The 23,771-nt window shown below is 40.6% G+C and overlaps 1 protein-coding gene across 1 annotated transcript in view; it reads left to right on the forward strand.

The window, feature by feature from the left end:
• The first annotated feature begins 468 nt into the window (after window positions 1-468).
• CACNA1C (calcium voltage-gated channel subunit alpha1 C) overlaps window positions 469-23,771 on the forward strand; it is a 446,904-nt gene continuing 423,601 nt past the window's right edge. Inside the window, exon 1 of the mRNA XM_086755747.1 lies at window positions 469-951. Coding sequence (XP_086611873.1) covers window positions 903-951 — 49 coding nt within the window. The 5' untranslated portion in view covers window positions 469-902. The remainder of the gene's footprint in view (window positions 952-23,771) is intronic.

The following is a 23,771-nucleotide window of genomic DNA, read 5'->3' on the forward strand; positions in this document are numbered from 1 at the left end:
CGGCGGGGTGCTGGGACGCGGGCGGGCGGCGAGCGAGGCGCTGGGGCCACCGGGCCACCCTGCCAACGGGCCGCCCTGCCGCCGCTCCCCACGCCTGTCCCCCCCACTCCACTTCTCCAGGCAGCCGGCTCCCCTCGCCTCCTTGACGTCATGTCTGTGGCCAGGTTTCGGCAGGCGCAGTGAAGGCCGGGCAGCCTCGTTAAACTTTCAGATCAAGTCCGGGCGGCTCCCAACGCCGTGCGCGGGGAGGGGAAGGTGGGAGGGAGTGGGAAAGGGGAGGTGGAGGGAAAAGCGAGGCGAGGGGGGGGGGGGGGGGGGTGCTGCGCGCAGCCGCCGCAGCTGGAACATCTGGAAGCGTTCAGTGTGTCTGTCTGCCGGCGAGAGGGAGAGAGCGAGGAGCTGAGGGAGGGGAGGGAGTAAGGGGCTGGGACTGTGCGCTCTTCCTCTGCAGAAAGAGCTCCCTGCCAACACAACGCGCTCAGAATGGCTTTGAAGAGGAGGAGCAGCAGCGTTTGAACATCTCTGTCTTTTTTTTTTTTCTTCCTCCTTTTCTTACTCTTGTAGTTGGTGGATTTAAAAAAAAAGACATTTAACCCTCAGAGGTTTGTCCTGGATGCTTTTGCTTTTTCCTCCCCCCCCCCAACCCCCCCGTCTCCCCCCTTCCTGTTCTTTTTTATGGTTTAACAGCCAGAGGTGCTGTGCTAAATTCTTGGAAGGGGCCCGGATGTACTGAGGATGCATTGCAATTTCACTAAAGGAGGCAGTAGTGGAAAGGATCAGTTTTTGGTGTTTGATGCAATAATGGGAATCAGGTAATAATAACAGGAGAAATACTGCAGCACCACTCTTCCTTGAATTTTACCAAGCCGATTTTCGGAGGGATTAATCTGGACTCGTTTTAAATGGTCAATGAAAACAAGAGGATGTACATTCCCGAAGAAAACCATCAAGGTAAGCCTGAGATTTACCTCTGAGGGTCTAGCAGCCGCCCTCTCCCCTGGCCTTTGTCCGTCATCTCTCGCTTCGGTTCAGTCCGGTTCGGTTCGGTTCAGCCGCCGCCACAGCCAGCGGCAGGCGGAGGGGCCGGGGCAGAGGACAGCACTCTCCACACACCGGTTTCCATTCGCAGCACACAGCTCCGCTGTGCTGCAGGGAGACCCCCGCAGCCCCTCGGGGAAGGGCTGTTTCGGAGGAAACCCCGGGCAGAGAAAAAGTTGCATTCAAGTCGCCCGTCGTCGCCACCGGCAGCCGAAGAGGGGGGCGCCCGGCCAAGGGGGGCTGCGCGCTGCGGCCGGGGGCTTCGTGAAACGGCGGAGCAGCCGTGTCAGGGGAAGATTAACTCGCACTGCGGCCGGGATTAGGGGATCTTTCCCAATTAACGTCGTCCCGGTCCTCCTAACCCCCATCTGGGTACGGCTTCCGAAGGCACCGGGAGAGGAGCCCTTCCCTTTTCTTACGATATTCCTAATCTCTCACACGAAAGGGGAGGGGAAGGGGGAATCACCTATTTACACACATACACACGCACACACGGAGAGAGTGAGGGACACCAGCGAGTGCCTGCATTAAAATTAAAGTTGGGTTTTACTTGGGGCAGTGATTTCTCGCCGAGCTCCCCTCGGGATCGCCCGCATCATGGATACCAACCCGTGCTGCTGCTCCTCGGCATTACCAAACGTCCCCAGCTATTCCCTGTAGTAAAACTTTGTTTGTCCAAACTCCAGAAGCCTTCCCCCCCACCCCCCGCCCAACCCTGATTTGCCTTTCCTGAAGCTATTTTTATCCTGTTACCTGCGTGTTGTCACCCCCTCCCCTCCAGCCCTGGCTGCACACACGTCGGTGTTGCGGAACAGCCAGAGCCATTTCCTCCCCTCGGCGAGAGAGGAACGGGAGCCGGTTGCCGGGCTGCCTCTCTCTTCCCAGCAGAAACCCCCCCAGTCGCGGCCAAATTCCTCTTCATCCCCTCCAACCTCCCCCCGCAGGGCAGCCTCTCCCTCCGGTTCCATCTCGCCCACCCGCAAACGTGCCCCCGCCTGCTGGCATCGAACACCTGGCCTGGGTGTGAGGGGGCCCGGGGTGTGGGGGGGGAGGCAGCGGCCTGGCGAGGGCGCACACCCCCGGTGAGCTCCCCACGTGCCCCCTACTCCTGAGCCCCTTGTAGGGGCAGCCGAGGGTGCAGCCGGGGGGACGTATGGGATATATTAGCAGCGTGTCAGCCCTTAACGGTGGAGAGGCAGTGGGTTTCAGAAATAACACTCCCCACTTCTGATTAAATACAGATTTAAAAAAAAAAAAAAAAGCCTCAAACCCAGGGCCCCCACCCCTAGCCACTCTATCAAAATGAAGTGGGAGTGGAAGGGAAGCAGCCCCTGATCCAGAGTGCTTCCAAGCAGGAGCGAGTCTGCAGCACATGCATTCGGCAGGCATAATTGGGCTGCTCTTCCTGGACCAGAGCTGATAAAAGTGGACGAAGAGCTGAGCCTCCATAGCAATATGCCAACGCTATGGCAACCTAAATCCAGCTCCCTCCTTATCAGCTGCAGTGATTATATAATTGGAGGAACAGTTTTGCATCTGTCTCTTGATGTGGGTTGTCACTACTCCCAGGTGAAAGAGCAACTTCGAAAGCAAACAGAAAATCAGCCAGGTGGAAGAAAGTTCTGTTCCCTAATAGTGCTCGGGCTGCCATTTATTTACAATCTATTTTTCTTTTGTGCAAACAGCACCTGAAAGGTTAAATTGATCAGTAGTCAAGAAAACCTGGTGGCAAGGAGATGGGAGCAAACCAATCACAATGTGGAATGGAGTAATTAAGGCGACCGCAGATTCCCAGTTGCAAGGTAGCAACAACAAAAAAAAAATGAGTAGAAGGCAAAGCTAAGTCTGTGATCCTGGTCTGCTCCTTGCTTATAAGAAGGGAGATGGGGTTGGATAAGTTCTTACTCTTGCATCCTTCTCAGTTGCTGGCAGCAAGGTGAATGGTCCAGGTGCTACCAATGCAAGACAAATACTGGTGTCTTTTCTTGAAATGTGACTTACAGGACTAGGCCTCTGCCGGCAGTTGCTTTTTGCACATGTCTGTTCTCAGCTAGCCCCTCACCAGCCTTCCTGAACGGCCTTATGCTGGGGAGCCTGGGCGGCAGGGAAACCGGTGTAAGAGCGGCTCACTTAAAATAAATAAATAGATAAAGCATGCTAGAGGCTGCTAGTTAGATTGTGAGGGCTGTGGGGAAGAGGAATTGTATTTGAAAGTGCTTTGTTGGCTTCTTAACGGCTAATGTGGGTAGGTTTGTAATATACTTGTTTTAGGCTTTTTGAATGTGACTTTGTACTCTGAAAGTCTTTCACCCTAAAGGAAGAATTTCCTCTTTTTTTTTTTTGTGTGTTAAAATATAAGCCTAGTGTGTTTTCTTTGCAGTCCTCTGTTGCACAAAGAAAGGGGAGCTGATATTATTCGTTGATGCTGAGACACTTCTCAATGTTTATTTTCGCTGCACAATGGAATGTATTTTTATAACAATTAATTATTCATTATTACCATAGAGCTTGCGTTTATCTAGAAAATTTTTAAAAACCCACCCGACAAGCACCAGAAAAGCTTTCAAAACTAACTACATCCCATTTAATGCACATGTGGGACCGGGTGGAATCCTAGATGGGCATCTTTAATGCGTTCCCTCATAATATTTTGAAAACTTGCTGTCATAATGTAAAATGGAAAATCAGTTTGCAAACCCACGTTTTACAGCCTTCTCAAGGGAAGGACCAGAATGAGTCAACCTGGCCTCTGGTGTTGCAAGTTTGAATCTCAAGCGTAGTTTCACCATCTAGTTAAATTTTGCTGCTTGTGATTCTGGCGTTCGGCGAGATCTTTCCCGGTGAGATTTGGTGACCAGCCAGGAGATGACACAAAACCAGTGTTTTTGCTGTGTTTTTCAGTTCCAAGGCTTAGGTGGGGAGGTGGAGGTGGGAGGGAAGGCGGCTGGGGGTCCCGGGTGCTGCCTCTCCCAGAAGGTGGCACTCCAGGGCCGCGGAGCTAGGAGCGGTGGCGGCGCTCAAGAGGGCTTTGGCAGAAGACACTTCTAGGTCTGCTTCATCCATCCCCTGCTTTTCAGGAGGAAAGGCCAGGTGTAGCATTGATAGATACGTATCTCTCTCAGAATGAGATTCATTAGGGTTGAAGAGCCTCTGGTAGGTCATTTATTCCATATAGTAATGATCCTCTGAGTGAAAAGCCATTTCTGATACCGTGTCTGAGCTACCCTTCCTTCCATTTCAGATAATGCCTTTGGGCTTTGTCCTTATTGCGTATTTTGAACAGATTTCTACCTGCTGCTTGTAAAAAAGAACCCCCTTAGGTATTTGTCAACCATAATTAGGTCTTCTTGCAACCTCCTTTCCTAACCCACACGTACTCTGTTCTTGAAGTCTTTCCCTGTAAGACACTCTTGTCATAGTCCTTGTATCTTTTGTATCTGTTAAATTAGGAGCTAATTAGTATTCCCTTTATTTCTTGGAAGCCTATTGATAGCGAGAGGGTCAAGTCAGAAGCACAGTCCCTAATGCATTTTCTGACCTGAAGTGAGGGTCAAACCCACAAATACTCCCCTTAGCCTTGCAGGTATAAATACAGAGATGATTGCGTACACTTCACAGCTGATTTCAGTTGAAAGGTTGAAATCTGTCTCATGCTGTGCTACAAGACAAAACCGTTGGAGATAGGGACTAGAATTTATTGGATGTTTGCTTTAATTTTCTGCTCTATTTTCAGCATGCCAATTTTATTTCCTGTAATTTTGGGGAGCAACGCTTTTACGTATAGGAGAAACTGTGCTCTTTCCTCAGTGACCAGGTGATCAGATTAGCAAACTGAGTCTTTATTTTTGTGTTTGCACTCTTGTTTTGCTGTCAGGGTTTGTCAGAATAGGCATGAGTTGTGGGGCACAAAAAATACTGCTAAGTGCTTTGAAACAGCTTATCTTCAGGATTTTTTTGGGGGAAAAACAATCTCATCACTGTTTTAAAATGCAGAACTGAAATTCCAACCCCTACTGACTTAACAATAAATGGTTATATCTATAAAGCACGATCTTCTACCTCAAAGAACTTGCAACATTCAGTAAGTCTTGTTTAATTCAACATAATATGAAATAGCCATATAATATACAAATGTTTAATATAGCCATATAATATAAAAGTGTTTAATATAATGTTAAATAACAGTACTTAAACATTTTGCGTGATACAGTGCACTGCATTTACTTGTAAAAGTTGCCAATAGAGTCCTCAGAAAAGTATTTAAGTGCTTTCAACCATTTCCTATCCTTAAAAGGAGTATTAAAGTATCCTGCTAAAGGCATGGAATTTACAGTATATATTTTTGAAACATTTTCTTTGAAATTATTTTCAGTCATAGAGACTGATTTGGATTAGGTCACCATCAGTGTTCCTGCTGGCTGGTTCTTCCTGAAGTTTGCAGATTTCTGCCGTCACAAACACTTACTTGTGAAGACTAGCTGGTACGCTCTCTGTGACCGAGACACTGTTATAAACCCCTTCTTGGTTACATCTTTGCTCTGCAATTAAATACATTTTTTGGGTTACATCTGTGTAATTCGTTGCAGCAGATGTGACAACCCTTGCCATGTGGAATTACTTTATTCTACTGAGATATGTACTTTGAATTATTTGTCCTCATAATTTTCTTTTGTTTTCTCAAAAGACCTTCGTTTACAGAACATGTGGTACAACTGCAACATTACCATGTATGCTTAGGTTTGGCTTGCTTTCTTTCAGTTTAGTGGAAGATGAATCTACATCCGTCTTTAAAATAGTATTCGTGTGAATGGGAATCACTCTTAAATTTACTTTTTGCGGGAGTGTGTGTGTCAATTGTTGCCATGGCCATTCAACTTATTAGGAATGGTCTTGTTTAACCCTTTCTGGGAATTAATTCAAGAAAGAGACTTGCTGAAGTTCATGAACAGCAAATACGAGATATCTTCTGAGCAAATGTGTTCTCTAGATTTATTGTCTATCAACCAACATAACAGATGTGACTATGTGCAGTAAAAGTCTCTCTTAAATTATTGAAAATAACAAATCAGATCAACACTGAAGGAAGCTTTTACCAATGGCAGATATATGCTTTACAAAATATGATGTTATTAAAAGGTTCCATTGCCTATCTTTTTTTTTTTAAGACTGTGGACAAACCAAATATATTTGTGAGTCAATCATTTATCCAAAACACTATGTTTTTATTTAGATAGTGGGGATGAGATAAAGTTGAGAGAACATTTATTGATTAAAATATTTATTACTGGATTTCAGCATCATTAATTTTAAGAAAAGAGGACAATATTAAGCATTCAGACATGTTGGTTACAACTGAATACTTTTCCTTTTGATGTAGTTTATCTGTTACCTAACATAAATTTGACATTTTTTGTCTTTGAAGTTTTGCCAATTTAAGTTAAAAAAATTTGAATATTTACCATTTTTAGATAATTTTTACTTTATTGGAGTAAAAGAATCATAATGCGTTTGTGCTACTTCAGGATTTTTTTTTTTCCTCATCCTTCCCTCTTTCTCTTGTGGAAGAGGAAGTCACAGTCAGTGCAGAGAACAGAGGGCACAGTGATGGGCTTATGGTGCTTCTGCCAGAGAGCAGGTGTAGTTTTAGGGGGGAGGCTGGTCCCTGCTGGGAGCTCTGAAATACAATGATGAAGTTGTAAAATGACAGGGGCATTTGTTGCTAGTGCAAGGTTGTCATGGAATAAATTAGGGTATTGTCGACAGTATATGCAAATCTTTGCACAAAGGGGTACTTAAAACGGTTTCTGTCAGTTTCTGTGGATGGGACATGACGATGAGAGTGATGTGGACTTCATAAAAACTTGAGAGGGACTCAGGGTAGCTCTCTTTCAACTGGAAGAATCACAGATGTCTCTGAACTGTGTACAGAGATTTCAAGAATGTAAGACCTTGTTGAATTTCTCCTAGAAACCTAAATATGACATTAGTAGATTGTATGGTTTGGATTGTTGAATTTGACAGTGCGTAGGGGGTGGGGAAAAAGAAAGAGGATAGAAGACTAATATATGTATCATAAAAGCTGACAGAAGATTTGATGAAATCTTATGTTGTCTTTGTTTTGTCATATTGGCACTTGTCCAGATATCAAGGTGAATTATTGTGATCTACAGTTGAGAGATTATTAGCACGATTCGGCCTCAAGAGAAGCTTAGATTGAGGGGAACCTACTGATGTTGGCTTTGAAGATGGTCTGCACTGTATGTCACCTTCCCAGGCATCTTTTCCAGAAAGGATAAATCTGGGAGACACTGCTCTCACTGGTGTATGTTTCACTGCAAATAATTGCATTTCTAAGGAGTGAGGGTTAAATAAAATAATGATGTAGGATGGAGGGGACCTGCAGAGGCCAGGTAGTTCAACATTCTGCTCAAAACAGGTCCCATTAGATGAGGTTGCTCAGGGCGTCCAGTCAGATCTTGAATGTCTCTGAGGACAGAGCTTCTACAAACTCACTGAGCAGCCTGTTGCAGTATTTAACTACCCTCATGGTAAAACCTAAACAGATAAAAAAAACCCCAACATATTTTTTCATAGTATCTGCTCTGTATATTTAAATCTGTATATTTTAGGATGGAGAGCTAATTTACATATGTCAGTCAATAGCTAATCTGCGACCACGTTTCTATGTTTAATCAGACATAGTGGCCATTTGTTGAAACTTCAGGATGGAGGACTTGAGGGACTTTTGCCTCTATGCCTCACACCAGTTTCAGAGTAGTTTGCTTGGTTTTTTTTTTTTTTTTTTTAAGTCTTACCATAGTTTACAGGTGAGATGAGACAATCCTGGAGTCTCAATTGCTCTGATAGACAACACTGAGTTTGTAAGTCAATTGTTTTCCTGCAGTGTGCTAGAATAGCACGTATGAATGCAGAATTGTGGCTAGAGACAGAGACCAGCACATATAATGATGTGGGAGTAGAAATCTGCATAGTTTATTTTAAAGTTCCAATACATGTAAACATATCAAGTCAATAGATGAATCCTGCTATAACTTACAAACATTCGGCTGAATCTCATTACTTTCCATTGGGATATATATACCCACGCATAAAAACACCGTGGAAGTGATCAGTATAGGGCTTGGATCCAAACAGGACTGGGGTCCTAACTTCAATTTAGACTCCTTTTTCCCTGCTGACTAAAGAAAATGGAGATAACTGTTAATGGATGTTCTATGGAATGTTAGAAACCTATGTAGGAGTGCAAGGCTTGTGTATGTGTTGGATCTTGGTAGAGGACTTCTGCAATTTTCCTTTTTTCTATGTGTGTTTGGGGGTGGGGTTTTTTTTTTTGTTTGTTTCTTTGCTTTTTTGTGGTTTTTGTTTTTTTTTTTCTTTGGTCCCAGAGATGAAATTCTAAATCTCAGTGGCTGTCTCAGCAGGCAAAATATTCAGAATCCATGAAAAGAGACCAGCAAGTTGAATCTTCTTCAACAGCTGGGAGGAGTTATCAGAGTACCAGTTAAAGCCTTGTCTGTGAAGGAAAAAAACCCAAACATTTAAACTGGCACCTATAAGGAAATAAAAGAAATCCATGAGATTCCTCAGTCTCACCAACAAACATAGCACAGATAAGAGGGATGGAAGATTTGCTTCTTTGATAAAAGACAGAATATTAAATAAAGTAATTCTTAAGGGTGACTGGAGACTTAATGATTTTCAGACCAGACCTGGAAATGAGACCAGAAAATCTGACTAATCCCATGGGAGCTCTCTTTGCATCTTGTACATAAATCTTAAGCGTTAATTGTTTTAAGGAAAATATTGTCTGAGATGCATCTAACCTTAAAGGATGCTTTATCATATGTTTAAAATGTGCTTCTCTAAATGGTAATGTTATTTATCTTAAATTTTTCAAATTTTCAGCCCATGATGTGGATGGTTGCCTTTGGGTATTTTGGAAAAAACAATTAAACATGACTGAACATGACATTATAATTACAAAGTAAATATGCTCTAATTGAGTAATTAACTCAACATTTCTTCCTAAAGGCATTGTAGAAACGAATTCATGTTACTGATCAGATTTCAGATTCTTTATTCCAAGGGAGAGAAAAAGACATCCATTGTTCACTATGGCTGGCTGGATGTAAGACTTCTTAAGGTTCTTCATTAAAAAAAAAATAATATGTATTTTTGATACATCAGATCCTCCTCTAACACTTTTTTGTCAGATGAAATAGTCTTTTAATTATGCAAAAAGAGTACCTATGTCTCTTTGCTTGCAAGTCAGTCCAACTCTGTTAGGTGCCAGCTATATTCTGCTTCATGCATTATTGACAAAAATAATAATTCTGAAATTGAAACTGGTATGATATAGCTGTTAGCAGTAGAGTTCATAAATTTTAGATACAGAAACACTACAATAGCCTGTGTGAGAAGCAATGGAATCCAGGTGATTCCTGGAATCCAAGAATTAAAATCCATGTTTGAAGGTAGTGGAAAAATGAATTACTGCGTAGTGTATTTATGTTGAACTTTATGTTTAAGTCTGGTACAGATTGACAAATGTCAGGAAGCTGAAATTTAAGACTGATATGCAATGTCAAACTCTGCTGTGTTTTCTGTCTTGTAGCTTTCATATAGTTAACAAAAGAACATTTTCCACGCAGACCCTATATTAGAAATTTAGATCTAGTTAAGTGTCAAGGGGTCTGATTTCCTTGGGATGTATTTAACACATGGACAACAAAGTTAGCAAATAAAGTCGGATAAGCCCAAGTGCCGTTAAGAAAGCAGAGGAAATCCATAGTATTCATCACTGTCTTGAGTTATAAACAGTTAGACTTACTTGTAGGGAGGAAAGCTTAATCTGTGTGCTGAAATTCCCACATGATACTTAAATAGCCTATTATTGCTGATTCATAAATTGTATAGATGCACAGAGTGTTTTCAGGTGTCATTTAAATTTGAATTGGTGTCTTTAGAGAGAAATAAAATGCATTTATAGAGAGAAAATTGAAAGTGATCAGGTTTAATTGTGGTTTGAATGGAACTTTTGTATGACTGTATTCAGGAGCAACAGGTAGGAGTGGATTATATGAAATTTTTACACTGCTTTCACCTAAATGAAAATTTTAAGTGAAAAATGAGACTCGCAGGCATTAAATTTAGTGCAGGCAGTGTCAAAATTGAATTCTTACATCAGTGAATGGCTTGAGTGATATAACTCTAATATCTTTTGTCTGTCAGATTCTCGCTGGCTTTAGCTTAATCGCACAAATCCTGCGAGTGTGATGTTTGTTTGCAGGTGTTTGAGATGTGGTAGGCCTTTGCAGAGCAGTACACTCTCTGAGCTCTGAAACATATTTCTCTACAGTTTTCTTTGAATAAAGTTGTTTGCTATTTGTTGTATGTAATGGAGTTTATTACTTAAGTCAGAAATGAAGGACTCCCAAATTCCTGGGAAGTTCATGAGGGACTGTGTTGAAGATTAATTCTTAATTTGTTTTTTTTGGATTTACGTTACAACCAAAAGGGTTATAGTTTAATTTTGGGTTTGAAAGCAAATGCAATGGTATAGTGGTGACTGGAATAAAGAGAGTATCTCTTGTCAATTTGGCCATTATAGCAAAAGTCAGCAATAAAAGCAAAGAGTGAAAGATTAAGATGAACATGGCTTGAAGCTCTTTATCTGCTTTAAGGCAAAGGGTGTCAAGAAAGATCATAGATGAAAACTTATGCCCTGATTCGCATGCAGTGATAAAAGCTGTTATGCATGCCAGGAAGTCAGTCAAAAAATAACTAGAGGTACTTGCCTCCGGCAGTTCCTAAAAACAACTACTTAAGCTTTTTAAAATAAAAGGAAAAAAAAGTCGTATATCAAACTTCAGAAAATCTGAGCATGTAGCTCTACAGGTGCTTGGCAGAATCTCCAGGAAAGTATCGTAGCACATGGTTGAACTTGAACTCTTTAAAAAGGATCCCATCTTAAAATACGAATAATTCAACAAAACATCGCAGAAGGTTTTTAACACTGCTAATGCAGCTTTTGTTATTTCTTATGAAACGTTATGCTTAGCTATCTTCTTAAATGCTTTTAATTTGCAATGGGAGTTACACAACTTAGAGTACTTATGTCGATAGATGCTTATTTGACTAGAATGTATGTCCTGTTGTCTTGATGCAAAACTTGTATTTAAATAAGTTTTTATTCAATTTTTACAGTGCATATGGGTCATCAGTTTTCTAACTATTGTTCTAGTATTCAACATTCTTGTTGAGAACTTTGCTTTGCCTTGATTTTGCTCTTATTTCACCAGAGCACTTTTTAACTTTTATTTTGGGGTATGCATTTTTGAGATTTTTGTCTGTTGTGCCTTAAGGTGATTTCTCATGGAGAACATTAGTGCATAGAATACAGAGATAGGTTTGACCGAATGTTGCCAAGTATTTTGTCATGCATGCTGTAGGGCCAGAGGATGCATTATGTACGACAAATATGAATGGGGAATCCTTTTGTGGAGTCAACTCTACAAATAGCAGGGGGTAGGAAATTTGTTCTACTAGCGTGTATCACTGGTATTTTGATACTTCAGAAATAATGTGATGTAAGCTTATCCAGATGGCTTAATATATTGGTGAATTTTATTGCTCGTCTCCCTATGTCAGTGTTGAAATACTATTTTAAAATACTATTTAAAGATAGAAATACTGTAGAAGATGGAAAGCCCTACTTGTCATCCTAGGATTTAAACCTCTAGTTTGTATAAATTGTTGTTTTAATAATGGCAATAGAAAGTATCTAAACCTGATTCTGCTGCTACAAAACACTGAACACAGAAATTTGACAGATTGTCAGGTGATATTTGGGAGATTAATGTAAAGACTAGAGGACATTTAAAGGATCAGACTTTAATTTATTTCTGTGTTAGGATGTAGATTTCCAAAAAGTCTGTCATACCTCCACAGAGGCTGTATTTCCTTCCTTTTGGAAGGCTGACAAAGGGATATTTTCTCTGAAGTTGTCAACCTATGTTATTATCTATTTACATGGTCATGATCCTGTAATATGAACATCTCCAAGTGTTAAAAACTCCATTGCTCTTCCCAACATGCCAGGTCAATAGGCTTAGAAAATTAATTTTCTTTTTCTTCCTTAACTATTTGTGTGTGCTTATGTGAAGATATTACTCTGGGAGGTACAGGCAAATGAATGACTAAGGCATTTAATTTTAAGAAGGTGCATGTTACGGAATGGTGTGTAGTTACACATGTCATCAAGCCTGTAACAGACACAGACATGGAAATACTGGGATGCTTGATCCATCTGTCTGGATGCAAACCAGGGAGAGAAACCCCTGCCCTGGTCCTCCTGACTGTACAAGCAGATTTCAGTCTTGTATTATGGTCAGAACAACAGATTGGTGTGCTGTACTGGTCCAGCTGTGGTGATCACATGCAGGGCTTCTGATGGGCACACCCATACAACTGTTGTCCCATGATTTGCATTATCCCTTTTCAGTTCTGCTGACTCTCCCTTTCTCTGCCTTTGTGCCTACCTCCCCTGCCCAGTTTTCTTCAGAATAAACAATTTACCCCTAGTTACTTTTTTTTTTTCCCCCTCATGCTACTCCCAGCTTTTCTACATCCTTACCCAAATTTGTTGTTTCTGGTACTGGTACTCAGTAATCCTGGCCTTATTTGGCATTACTGACACAGTTACCTGGGCACTGTTGGCCTTGCAATACTCCCCAACAGGACTCCAGTACTTCCCTTCAACTAACTGTGAAGTTTGGTAATCTCTGACTCAACTCCCTCTTAACCGTGTGGGAAATCTGGACATTCCTCACAATGCTACCTATGACTCTTGTCAGCTTCTCACTCTGTTACCACATCCGGTAATTTCTCATGTCATATCCAGTAGTTTTCCATGTCCGGTTCAGTTACCGAAGCCAAGACTGAGCCATCTGTCTGCAGCTCTAATACCAAGTATTCTGAGTAGTCTTAACTTTGGCAAGTGAATCCTGTATATTAATAAGTAAAGCGGATTCTCTTCTATATACTTACAATCTTTCCCTGGTGATCAGCAGTTTTATAGTTAGGAGATGTAATAGTCATAGAAGGAGACCAATATCTTAGATAGCTGGAAACAAATGATCAGGCAGGTTTGGTAGGAGATCCACAGGGGATTATGAGGGGTCAGTGCAGAGAGCTGGATATAAATTTTGAACCAGATAGTTATCATCGAAATGTGTGTGATTTCGTTCTTGGATGTAAGTTGTAGAGACGATATGCTTCTCTTGAATGTAGGTGTTGCTATGATCAAATGTGAAGCTGACACAAAAGGGGACTGCTGTCTGGTCTCTGGGGACTGCATGTGGTAGCATGTGGTGCACACACAGTGTACTTGGTGCTAATGGGTAAGAGGAATTAGGCCTCTCTCTTCCTCCCATCTCTACACGCACTTATCAGTAGGCGCCACTGAGGCTTGAACAGCAATCTAGCTATACAGGCATTTCTGGTTTTACCTGCCATCTTTCCCATCTGTATGTCATAGGGCATTTTTATTTTTGTTTTCAAATACTCGGAAAAAAATTATCATCTACACTCTGGAACCATTAGAATGTCTCGGAGATGTCTGCAGTTGCACTGTGCCTACACAGTTGTGTATATATATATATAGGCAGAAGTATAATTTGCTTAGCAGACCAGAGTGAATAAGTGACTGTGATTGGAAGGGATCTAACTGTGTTATGAAAGATTTGAAAAGAAATGGAATAGTATGAAATAAGAGAGAAATGGTCTATGTTTTCAAGTTGTCATTCTTCATATAGTAAAACTGATTGTTTGGCATAGGTTTTATTTTACCTCCCTGTAGGCGTTTAAATTGTCTAGTTGGAGTTAATCATCTAGAGTCCATGTGTAGTCAGTGGAGAGGAAGGCAGCCATGGCCACAGAACATTACAGATGTCTAAAATAAGTGGGATGGACAGCTTTTTTTGAGGTACTTAACTGTGCCTTGATTATATGGAGAAAGCTTTGGTTACTAAGTTAAACTAAATGTCAGATTTTAGATTGCTAGAACTAGTGACGAGAATTTCACCTTCTGCATGTGTGTTGACTTCTGATTTTAGTTGTCAACAACAGAAGTGTAGCATGAAGAAAGGAGTTATGTACCTAAAATAGGTTTTAATAAGTGACCTGTCTTTCAGGTGACCTGTGTGAATGCAAATACATTAAATGTATATTTTCTGCCTGAATGCATGCCACAAAATAAAAGAAATTGTTACAGAAAATCATGACAAGAAAAACTTGAGAAAAATCCCTATCGGAAATTCAGGGAAGCTGCTTTTTGAGGAATATCGCTGTCTCCATCTCGGGTGAAAACAATTAATTTTTCCCAATCCTATGCTTAGAAGTTGAGAATATTGTGAAGGCAAAACCAGTAGCCTCAGGAAGGAGATGGGGCTTTCCAAGCAGTGTCACTGAGGGATGGCAAGCATGCAGAAAACACAGCATCAGGGAAGTCATGCTGTAATCGGTTCAATCTGCTTCTCCTAGCTCGCTGGAACGTACAAAATTTACGAGGAAAGATTAATGGTTAGGTAATAGTAATGTAGAGAGAGTTATCTGCATTAACTATTTGGTTTGTGTGTTTTGTGCTTTTGGATGAACAAATACGGCATACCTAATTTTGAAAGTGCCAGCATCATTGCAAACTTGTACCGTAACAGGGACCCAATGAAGAGAGAAATTGAGCTGCAAAAATCATTTGATCTTGTTAACTTGTCAACTTTGTCCAACTTTGCATGTGTTGGTGTCCTGGTTCCAGCTAGGATAGAGTTAATTTTCACCTGAGCTGAGAGAGGAACTGGAGCTGGTGGCACCTGTGGCTGGGGGAAACAGCTGGGATAGTTCACTAATTAACAGCTGGACAGTTTACCCAAATTGGCCAAAGGGCTGTGCCATCCTGTGTAACATCATGCTCAGTATATCAGTGAGAAGGGTGCTGAGAGGAGGTTCCTGCTACTCAGGAGGAAGCCGGGCACCTGGATCCACTGTGAGCTACTGTACTGTAAATTACATGCTTCGGTATTTTCTGTTAATTTTTTGTTTGTTTTCCATCTCAGTTTTCTTATTTTCTGTTGTTCTCGTAAACTTTGTTTTAATCTCAGCCCACAAGTTTTACCTTCTTTTCTTTACCAATTCTCCTTCCTGTTTCACTGGAGGGTGGGGGGAGTGAGAGAGAAACTGTGTAGCTTGGTCCTGAGTGGGGCTGAACTACGACAGTTATTTTGGCGCCCACCGTGGTGCTGTGTTTCCACCCCTGGGGCAGTTGATTCCAGGTGTACTCGATGCCCCTCCAAGTGAAAGCAAACTGTGGCCTGGATTCTGCTGCCAAAGTGATCAAGAAAAATGCATTGGCGATACCAATGGTGGTATACCACTTGGCTGCCTTGGACTCCTGTTCGTATTGAAGTTCTAGCATGTCCAGTACTGCAGCACTCAATGGTGGTGTTACCTCATTCGGGCCACGGTAGTCCACTCCATTCTCCACTAGATTTTCACACTGGCCATATGGGACTGTTACAAGGTGAGTGGGACTTGCTGATCACTCCCTAGCTTTCCTGTTGGTGAATCAGCTTATGGATGGTGATCGGGGAGTCTCAGTTGGTGCAATATAGCCACTGGTGCACAGAGGTGGTAGCAATTGGTACCTTTTGTTCTTCAACCCTCAGCAACCCCACAACAGAAGGATTCTCTGAGAGATGAGGCCAGGTGGACAACTCTATAATTTTCTCCATCTCCAAAGCACCTATACCAAAAGCCCACCAGTACCCTTTCAGGTCCTTGAAATACCCCCTTCTGAGATAGTCTATGCCAAGAATGCATGGAGCATCTGGGCCAGTCAAAAAAGGGTGCTTTTGCCACTCATTCCTTATTAGGCTCACTTTGGCCTCTAGTAAAGTTAGTTGTTGGGTTCTCCCTGTCACTCCAGAAACACAAATGGGTTCTGCCCCATTGTATCTTGATGGCATTAAGGTAGATTGTGCACCAGTGTCCAATAGGCAGAGTAGAAGGAATGGCCTTACTTCTGACCCTCTCAGAGGGCCTTCTCATGCATATTTACAAGAAATGAACAATGAATGCTGTGGCCAGGATTAGAGGGGCCCTGCCTCCAGCCAGGTGGAGGAGAGGGACAACAGAGTTTGTTGGACTGTGTGGATCCGATAGCCTGGCACGAAGAACAGGCCTCTGCCTACCAGATCCTGGAGTAGCAGGTGAAGTGTGCTGGCTCCATAATTTCAACCCCAGGGAGAGCCCTTGTCCCTCCAGCATGCAGCCTGAGGAGGGATAGAAAGGCATTTCATTCTGGTGACATCAGGAGAAAAGGTTAACCTATCTCGGTAGGGTAAGTTTTTATCATCGTAAATAAAGAGTGACTTTCTAACTCTCCCTGCCACAAGCAGGGGCATGAAGTCTTTATGGATCATCCTATTTATCTCTTCAGAGCCTCTTTTCCCAGAATTGATATCCTTGACTGTATCATGCTGCCCTTGCATAAGCTGTATAGTGACCGAACACCTGCAGTGCCCTGGAAGAAAGGCTTGTTGTGGCAGCTGCTACGATATGTGAAGCAACTATTATAGCTTCCTGGAGAGCATCAACAAGAAATCTCCTCACATAAATTGTCATCTGCAGTGGGGTAGACCAGTTCACAGTGATACTTCCCCTTCTTGTGAGGTGGCGATAAAATAATTGAACTTTTTGAACACAAATTTGAAAATTGACTTTTGGAAATAGGCAGTAAGGATATTTTTTTTTTTAATGAAAATAACAAATTTTAAAATGTAGTATTTCCTATCAGCAGCTTCCAGTTTATACTTTCTACAGAAATCACAAACATATGCTATGCATCTATGGGAAGCTATTCTGTAATTTTGCATAGGGTTGTCTATGATGCTTTCTGTCATCATTTCACCATTTGCTTCTGAATGCTCTTTTACTGCCTGTGCCTGGTAATGATACAATGACTCAAAACTTGAGACAAGAGAATGTTTCAGGAAATGTATAGATTTAAGTGGGAGTAATTTACTTAAAATAACATAGCTGTTTTTGTAACACTAATTTTCTGATTAAGCCATTGTGCTGGAAATAGCTTGAAATAAGGACAACAATGGGGATCCCCAGTCTATGTGTGAAAGTTGCATTTATCACACTACAGGCCTCAATATGCTGCATTTTACAGAGAAATTTCCAGTTGATGTATTTTAGATATCATCATGATAGCTTTGTGTTTCCTATTGTCCTTGGGCTCCCTGTGGATAACAGATTTTTGAGGGCATCTGCCAAGCTGAAGAATCTCATCCAGCAGTTTCTGAATCCTTCTATTTGAGCACCAACAGGGGCATTAGAAAAATACCCAGGCCTGACCTGGAGAGAGAAAGTGGAAGTGACCCCTGATATTTCACAGTTAAGTTTTCCACTGGTTAAGTCTCCTCATTGTTAGCAATATATAACTTATTAGACATCTGAGTTTACTTAGTTACAGTGACCAAATATTTAATCTTGTAAGGGTTTTTCCAGTTGGGTGAAAGAATCATGTGGTGTCAAAAATCTTTCGCATGCTTATGCTGATAATTTCTGATCAATATTTTTTAAACTGCCTCTTATATAAGACTAAATGATTCAGATGTCTTTAGTCTCTCATTGTAGGACATTATCCCACTCTACATTTTCTTGTACCTGTTTTTCCCAATTCCTTAAACTGTTCTATTATTCTTTTTGAGGTGTGGATTCTAGGACCAGGGCCTGCAATGTTGTGTTCCATAGTAATGCTTTGTACAGCCGCATTACCTGAACTTTTAGGCTCATACGTAGGTGGAAACTCATTGAGGTCCATGTTGTTTGTGTGATGGTTTGCTTTGACCATTAGAGCCAGCCAACTGCCTCTCAGGACAAAGCACCTCAGTCGTGAAAAAGGAGCTAAATTGTGTGCATGCTCTGCCTCCAAACAGGGAGGGCACAATACTGCTGCCAAGCTCCAGAGGTAATGAGAGATGCTTACTCCTTGTAAATAGCTTGGATGTTTTGTTTTGGTTTTTTGTTTTCCTAACAGCAGTAGAAATGTAGAATCTCTTGACCAATGTTCAGATGCTATCAGATCAAATGGTTTGTGGGAAAATTCTTGCCTCTTTTGTGATGCTGATCCTGCAAAGTGCAGAGTGCCCTAAGAAAGGAATGCAAAAGCCTCAGCTTTCACAGCCTTCGATGTGGTCTGAAAGCTATAGGAAAGATAGAGCTGGAGCACTAACTCAATGGCAGTGTGTAAATATTGCCCCTTGACTTCTAAGCAAGTGCTCTACGAACCTGCTGTGCATCTCCTCTTGCCACCTTTCCTCTGGTACGTGTAAATTCAGTAATGATCAATGAATCTGCTTTTATATAAGCAGGATTTTTTTATTTTTAGAAAGAATCTATAAAGACTGTCTCAAACATTTGTCTGCATCTACTGCAGAAAAGGTCACAGAGAAGCTGGTTAACAATGTCTGTATAGACAACCAGTGACAAAAGAACTATTTCAGGGTAACATGTTAGTGTTCAACCTAAGATATAAGCCAGATGCTGTTTTCTCTCATACAGGTGCTTACAAAGATTGTCTCTTGCTATTTTTTCCCATCTTTTATTATCTTTCTTTTTTTTTTCCCCGTCTTTTTTTTTTTTTTTGCTACAGCTGCAATCTTCTGATTTAGTGCCTTATTTAGCTTGGAAATGCTCTTAAGTCGCAGAGCAAGTCAAGAGTGCTTGGTTTTGCATCTGTATGTTACACATGCTTAATACTCAGACTTGGAACATTATCCAAGAGGATACCAGTAAATAAAAAATAATATTGGAGAAAAATCTGCACGTTAGAGAGAGAACATACTTTAGATATCAAACAACTCAGTAAAATTATTTTCTTCTATGCAAAGTGACTATAAAAATATGACTCTAAATCTGTTAATGCTGCAATGCCTCTAGATCACAAAGGCCTAGTTTGAATAAAAGATTGTTTTTTTTCAAATTGCCTTTTAATATCACTCTGAAGTTGAAACAAGGCACTGTATTCCTTCATTGTATAGCATGGTTTATATCCATGGTTCAGTAATTTTCTGTGAGTATGTTTTAGTGGAGCTTCGCAAGTGCAAGGGTTTCCTTTTCTTGGTTTGTAGAACATTTTGCATATGGAGCATCATCTTGAGATTCTGTGGATGAAAGGAAATAGGAGGATAGGACTGAGACAGCATGTTTTTTTTTCCTTTCCTCTGTTCAAATTTTGCCATTTTTTATCAGATCTCTTTCTAGCATCTTAATGGCGCCAAGTTAAAAAGAGCCCTCCTGTTTGAATACTTTTATTTTTGTCTAAAATTTTTCAAAAATAAGATAACATCAATTAGATGACTGAAATTAGAAGAAGCCCCAAATTTATCTATTTTTACTTGCTTAATTCTTAGGATTTGGTAGAACTTTTTGTATAGTCTGTTTCAAAACTTTCCTCTACAGTTGCTTTTCTTGATGATTTGCTGATCTTACTCCAAGCAGCGGGGGAGGTGGGGGAAATAATGTTTTAAAAATAGAAAAATATGTTTTTTGGAAGACTAAGATTAATAGCTGAAATCAAAGTCAGTTTTGACAGTTGAAACACCTTTTAATACCTTTTCCTTTGAAACTGCCTGTGTTTCAAGGAGGGAGTGCATCTTTAATTTATTAGGATATTGCATGCATAATCTAAAATTAGGTAAATGCAGTTTAAAATAAATCCTAAGTTTTGCCTTTCTGAAAAGCAACAAATAGTTTTTAGGTGACTGCTTTTTGTGGGTGGTAATGATATAATTTACGGATGTCTGATTTTCGCAAAGTATAATGTAGTAGGTACCTCTTAAAATTAGGTATATACTGTTCTCCAAAGTTGTATGCCCGGTACCTGAATGAACATTTGATTTGGGTGTCTGCTGTGATTGGTCCTTGCTGCCCTACCCACGGACTCAGGGACAGTAGTAGTGGTGCAAACTGTGATGCTGGATAGCAGAAGGAGTTGATGAAATTTGACCACTTTGAATGAGGGGGCTGAAGAAGGAGGAGGAGTGAGGACCAAATAGTCTTCAGAGATCCTTTTTAACCTAAGCTATTGTATGATAATGTGGATTAATGGCTTCCTAATGTGAATATTGCCACTGAGAGGGAGGGCTGGCAGGAGTACTTACGGCTTGTATAGGAAGGTTAGATATACATTCTCCTTTTATACACTTGCTAAGCCCTTTCCAACGAACTGCCTGCCATCTGGATTTGTGCAGCTGAATGCTGACCCCATAAACAGCAAGAGGAAGCAAAAAGCTCAGCCTGTAAGAATTTGCGTTTTGTATTGTTTGTCAGGGCTGATCTCCATTTAGATCTGGATGCTGGTTTTGGTTTGTTGGTTTGTGTGTGTCTGTCTATTGAAGTTCATGTTGTCTGTAATTGAGCTACACACCTATATAGAGATCTCTCTGTGCTTTTTAGTCATCATCTACCTGATGTAACTGGGAACAGATTGCTATTTCTGGACTGAGAATACTATGAGTTGTGAAAGAACTGTGATTGATTTTTCTAGGATGAAGAATAATTTAAATTGCAGGCTTTGAATTATTTAGATATCATACATTTGTACACCTTTTCCAAATCTTGTCATACGGTTTGGCCTATAGCAGCTACAGAATTGGTCTGTACCTTGTGCATGAACACATGTGCTCCCCATACATGAGTGGGAGTCATTGCATCCCACTTAATCCAGCTAAATTTGATGTGCAATTAAACTTATGTTTTGGATTACTTCTGTACAATCTGAAGAGAGACTGGCACTTCCAGCAGCTGCTTTCACTTGTATTTCAGACATCTGTCTTAAGAATGGAAGAAATGGTCGTCTGCACTGGCTGTAGTGGGAGCTTAGTCAAGATCCCCTTTTTAAAATTATTTGGTAGGATGAGGCAAATCACATTAACAGGTTTGTGTATTGATTTCTATTCCACTCTGCATTCTCAAAGAATCTGGAGACCATCTAATAGAGTAAAGGTTATTTTAAACCTGTAATAACTTCATTTCTGTAAAGAAGTTATATTTAGATTAGTCACTAAGGGAAGAGTAATCATTCACCAACAGGAAAATGATGAGCAGTTAAGTTGACGAGTTTGTCAGAAGAATTCAATCTATTGAGTTACAGTTAATCTCCAGAGGAATTTTACCAGAGTCAAGGAGATTTTACCAAAGATGTGCTTGATCCCAGTATCCTTAATGGTGGTAACATTAATTTAGATGAATGGTGCGAAAGTATACATTTAAGCAAGAAAGTGCTCTCTTGGTGTCTTCGTTTGTGGATCTGTGCCTGGAATTTGTCCAAGAAGCACATTATTCTTCCAAGAAACTCACCGTGATGTGTATGCACGTTACTGCAAAGGTTTTGTACTGATAGGTACCCTAAAATACTTTAAAAAGATGTATTGATGCGCTATACCATGAGATGTGCATCTATAACTGCCTCAAGTGAGCAACCTTGGTTTTCAATTTGTATGTCATTTGGTGCTAGAAATGCCTTTGTGCTTTGTGTTCTGTGGGAGATTGCATAATCACAGCAGAACTACATTTTTAAGTAAGAGCTCTTGCTAGCCATTCCTTCAAATACATGGCTAATTGGGTTCTCTCAGGCTTATTTGAGATGAATACAAATACTGTTATTAGTAAATGAATCTTTACATCACTAGTCAGCCGTTGGTATTTTGGGGTTTTATAAATGTTTCAGGGAGGTATGGTTGAAGCAAAGGAAAGAGCTTAATTTAAGTGGCACCAGAAACAAGTCTCAAGAAACCAAAAAGGATTCTTTGTGGGTTTCTTTGTGTTTTCTCATAGCTTCAAAGCCACAAGAAAATGCAAATGCTTCAAAGGAAATTGGCCTCTTACCACCCCCCTGCCCTCAGCCTAATAATTTATCTCCTAATAGAATTTGTAGTCCAGCTGAGTTGTATGAAACTTCTCTGGCTCTCCTGATGTCTACATCAATTATCAAACTTTTCATATTAGACACTTGCCTTAGGGCTTAACATTAAGTAGGCCTCATGCTTTTTTCTCCCTCTTCCTCCTCTCTATGAAAGAGATCTTACCTCCCAGTCCAGTCCTCTTGAATCCATTGTTACGGAAGAGAAAATTATAAGCTAGATGGATTTTTTGTGACTGTTGAGGAATTTCAAACTTGTGGCTTTCCAGATTCTTCTGAGCAAGACTTGACAAGATGCCTCTTTGGTGAAGGAGGTAGAACAGACTGTTGCTTTGCTTTTTGTTTCAGAAACCGAAAGAAATAAAACTAAAGAAATGAAAGAAGGAGCACTTGAATGATGAAATCTTAGATGATAACTTATTATCACCTGCTAGTTAGAAGAGGGAGAAGGGAGGGTTCTATCATTTGTATTGCTGTAGAATGAGCTGTAAAAAGCCAAATTTGTCAGTAAATAAGAATATAATTTACTTTTACTACAAGTACAGGATTGTGTCTTCTATTAAAAAAAAACCCTCAAACATTGCCTCCCTCCCCCACGCCAAAAAGCACTCCAAAGCAAAAAAAAAAACAACACCCACCCCAAACATCTGAATTGTGTTCACTGAAAACCATAGCATTTTCAAACAGAAAAGTAAGGGAAGTATTAGAAATTTCCATCTTGGTGCCTAGATGCTTTTTGTTTCTAAGAGGGAAAGATCTTATCAGGAAGCAGTGGATTTCCAACATCCTCTGAAACAGGGTATTTTCACATGGAGAGAACTATATGTTGTGATTTTAAGTGAAGAGTTGCCCCATGATTTATTCCAGTGTTGATAGGGAATTATTATTTCTTGTATTCTTGTTGTGTCTTATTAATGAGCCAGAAATCCTTTGTGCTGGAAGTTCTACTAATGTAGGATAAAAGTCTGTCCCTTTCTCAGAAAATTCAAAATCTAAACAGTGTTGTCAAAGTTACCATAACCTACCATGCAGTGTCCATAGTTAATTTTCAAGCATAAATATTTAACTTGGAGACATCCAATACTTGAAGTGAGAGGAGCGTGTGCACTTGCCCTCTGCATTGAAATGGACTTACTTTTTCACATTGCTAGTAGCTCATTGCAGCTTCTTATGTTAATAGCATGCAGCAAAAAAAAAGGCCTCTGTTTGGAGGGGGGAGATAAAGGAAAACAAAGATCTTGTTGCAAATGAAGCATGATTCCTGAATAAGATTTTTTGTTTAGATTTTAAAAAAATGTTTAGTCTCAACTATGGCAAGTGAACTGTCTTAAATCATGTGTCTTTTATGTGTGTGTTCTGAAGCCCCAAAATAATTTACAGGAAAAATTCTTTAACTCTCTTATCTGGGCTAACAACTACACACTGAATTTTCATCTGACATGATGTTTAAAAGTGTACGTGTATATTATAAATTTTATTGTAGAAGCCATAGTTCAGGTTGCAATCCAGCTTTCACTTTAAGTCCTGTTTCTACTTACAAATTACCTCCAGAAATCTTCTTTTTGGAAAAAGTAGTGTCACTTTAGTGTCACTGTCAGTTAGCTGTCAGAATTAACATCTTGTCAATTTTTTTTTTTTTTTTAAGGCAAATAAGGAAAAAACATCCCAATCATGCTTTAAAGAAAGTGGGTTTTATGTGTGTGCAGCCCTGCATTTGCTAGGGAAA

The sequence above is a fragment of the Chlamydotis macqueenii genome, chromosome 1 (assembly GCF_036417535.1).
Source record: "Chlamydotis macqueenii isolate bChlMac1 chromosome 1, bChlMac1.mat, whole genome shotgun sequence".
Classification (NCBI taxonomy): Eukaryota; Metazoa; Chordata; class Aves; order Otidiformes; family Otididae; genus Chlamydotis; species Chlamydotis macqueenii.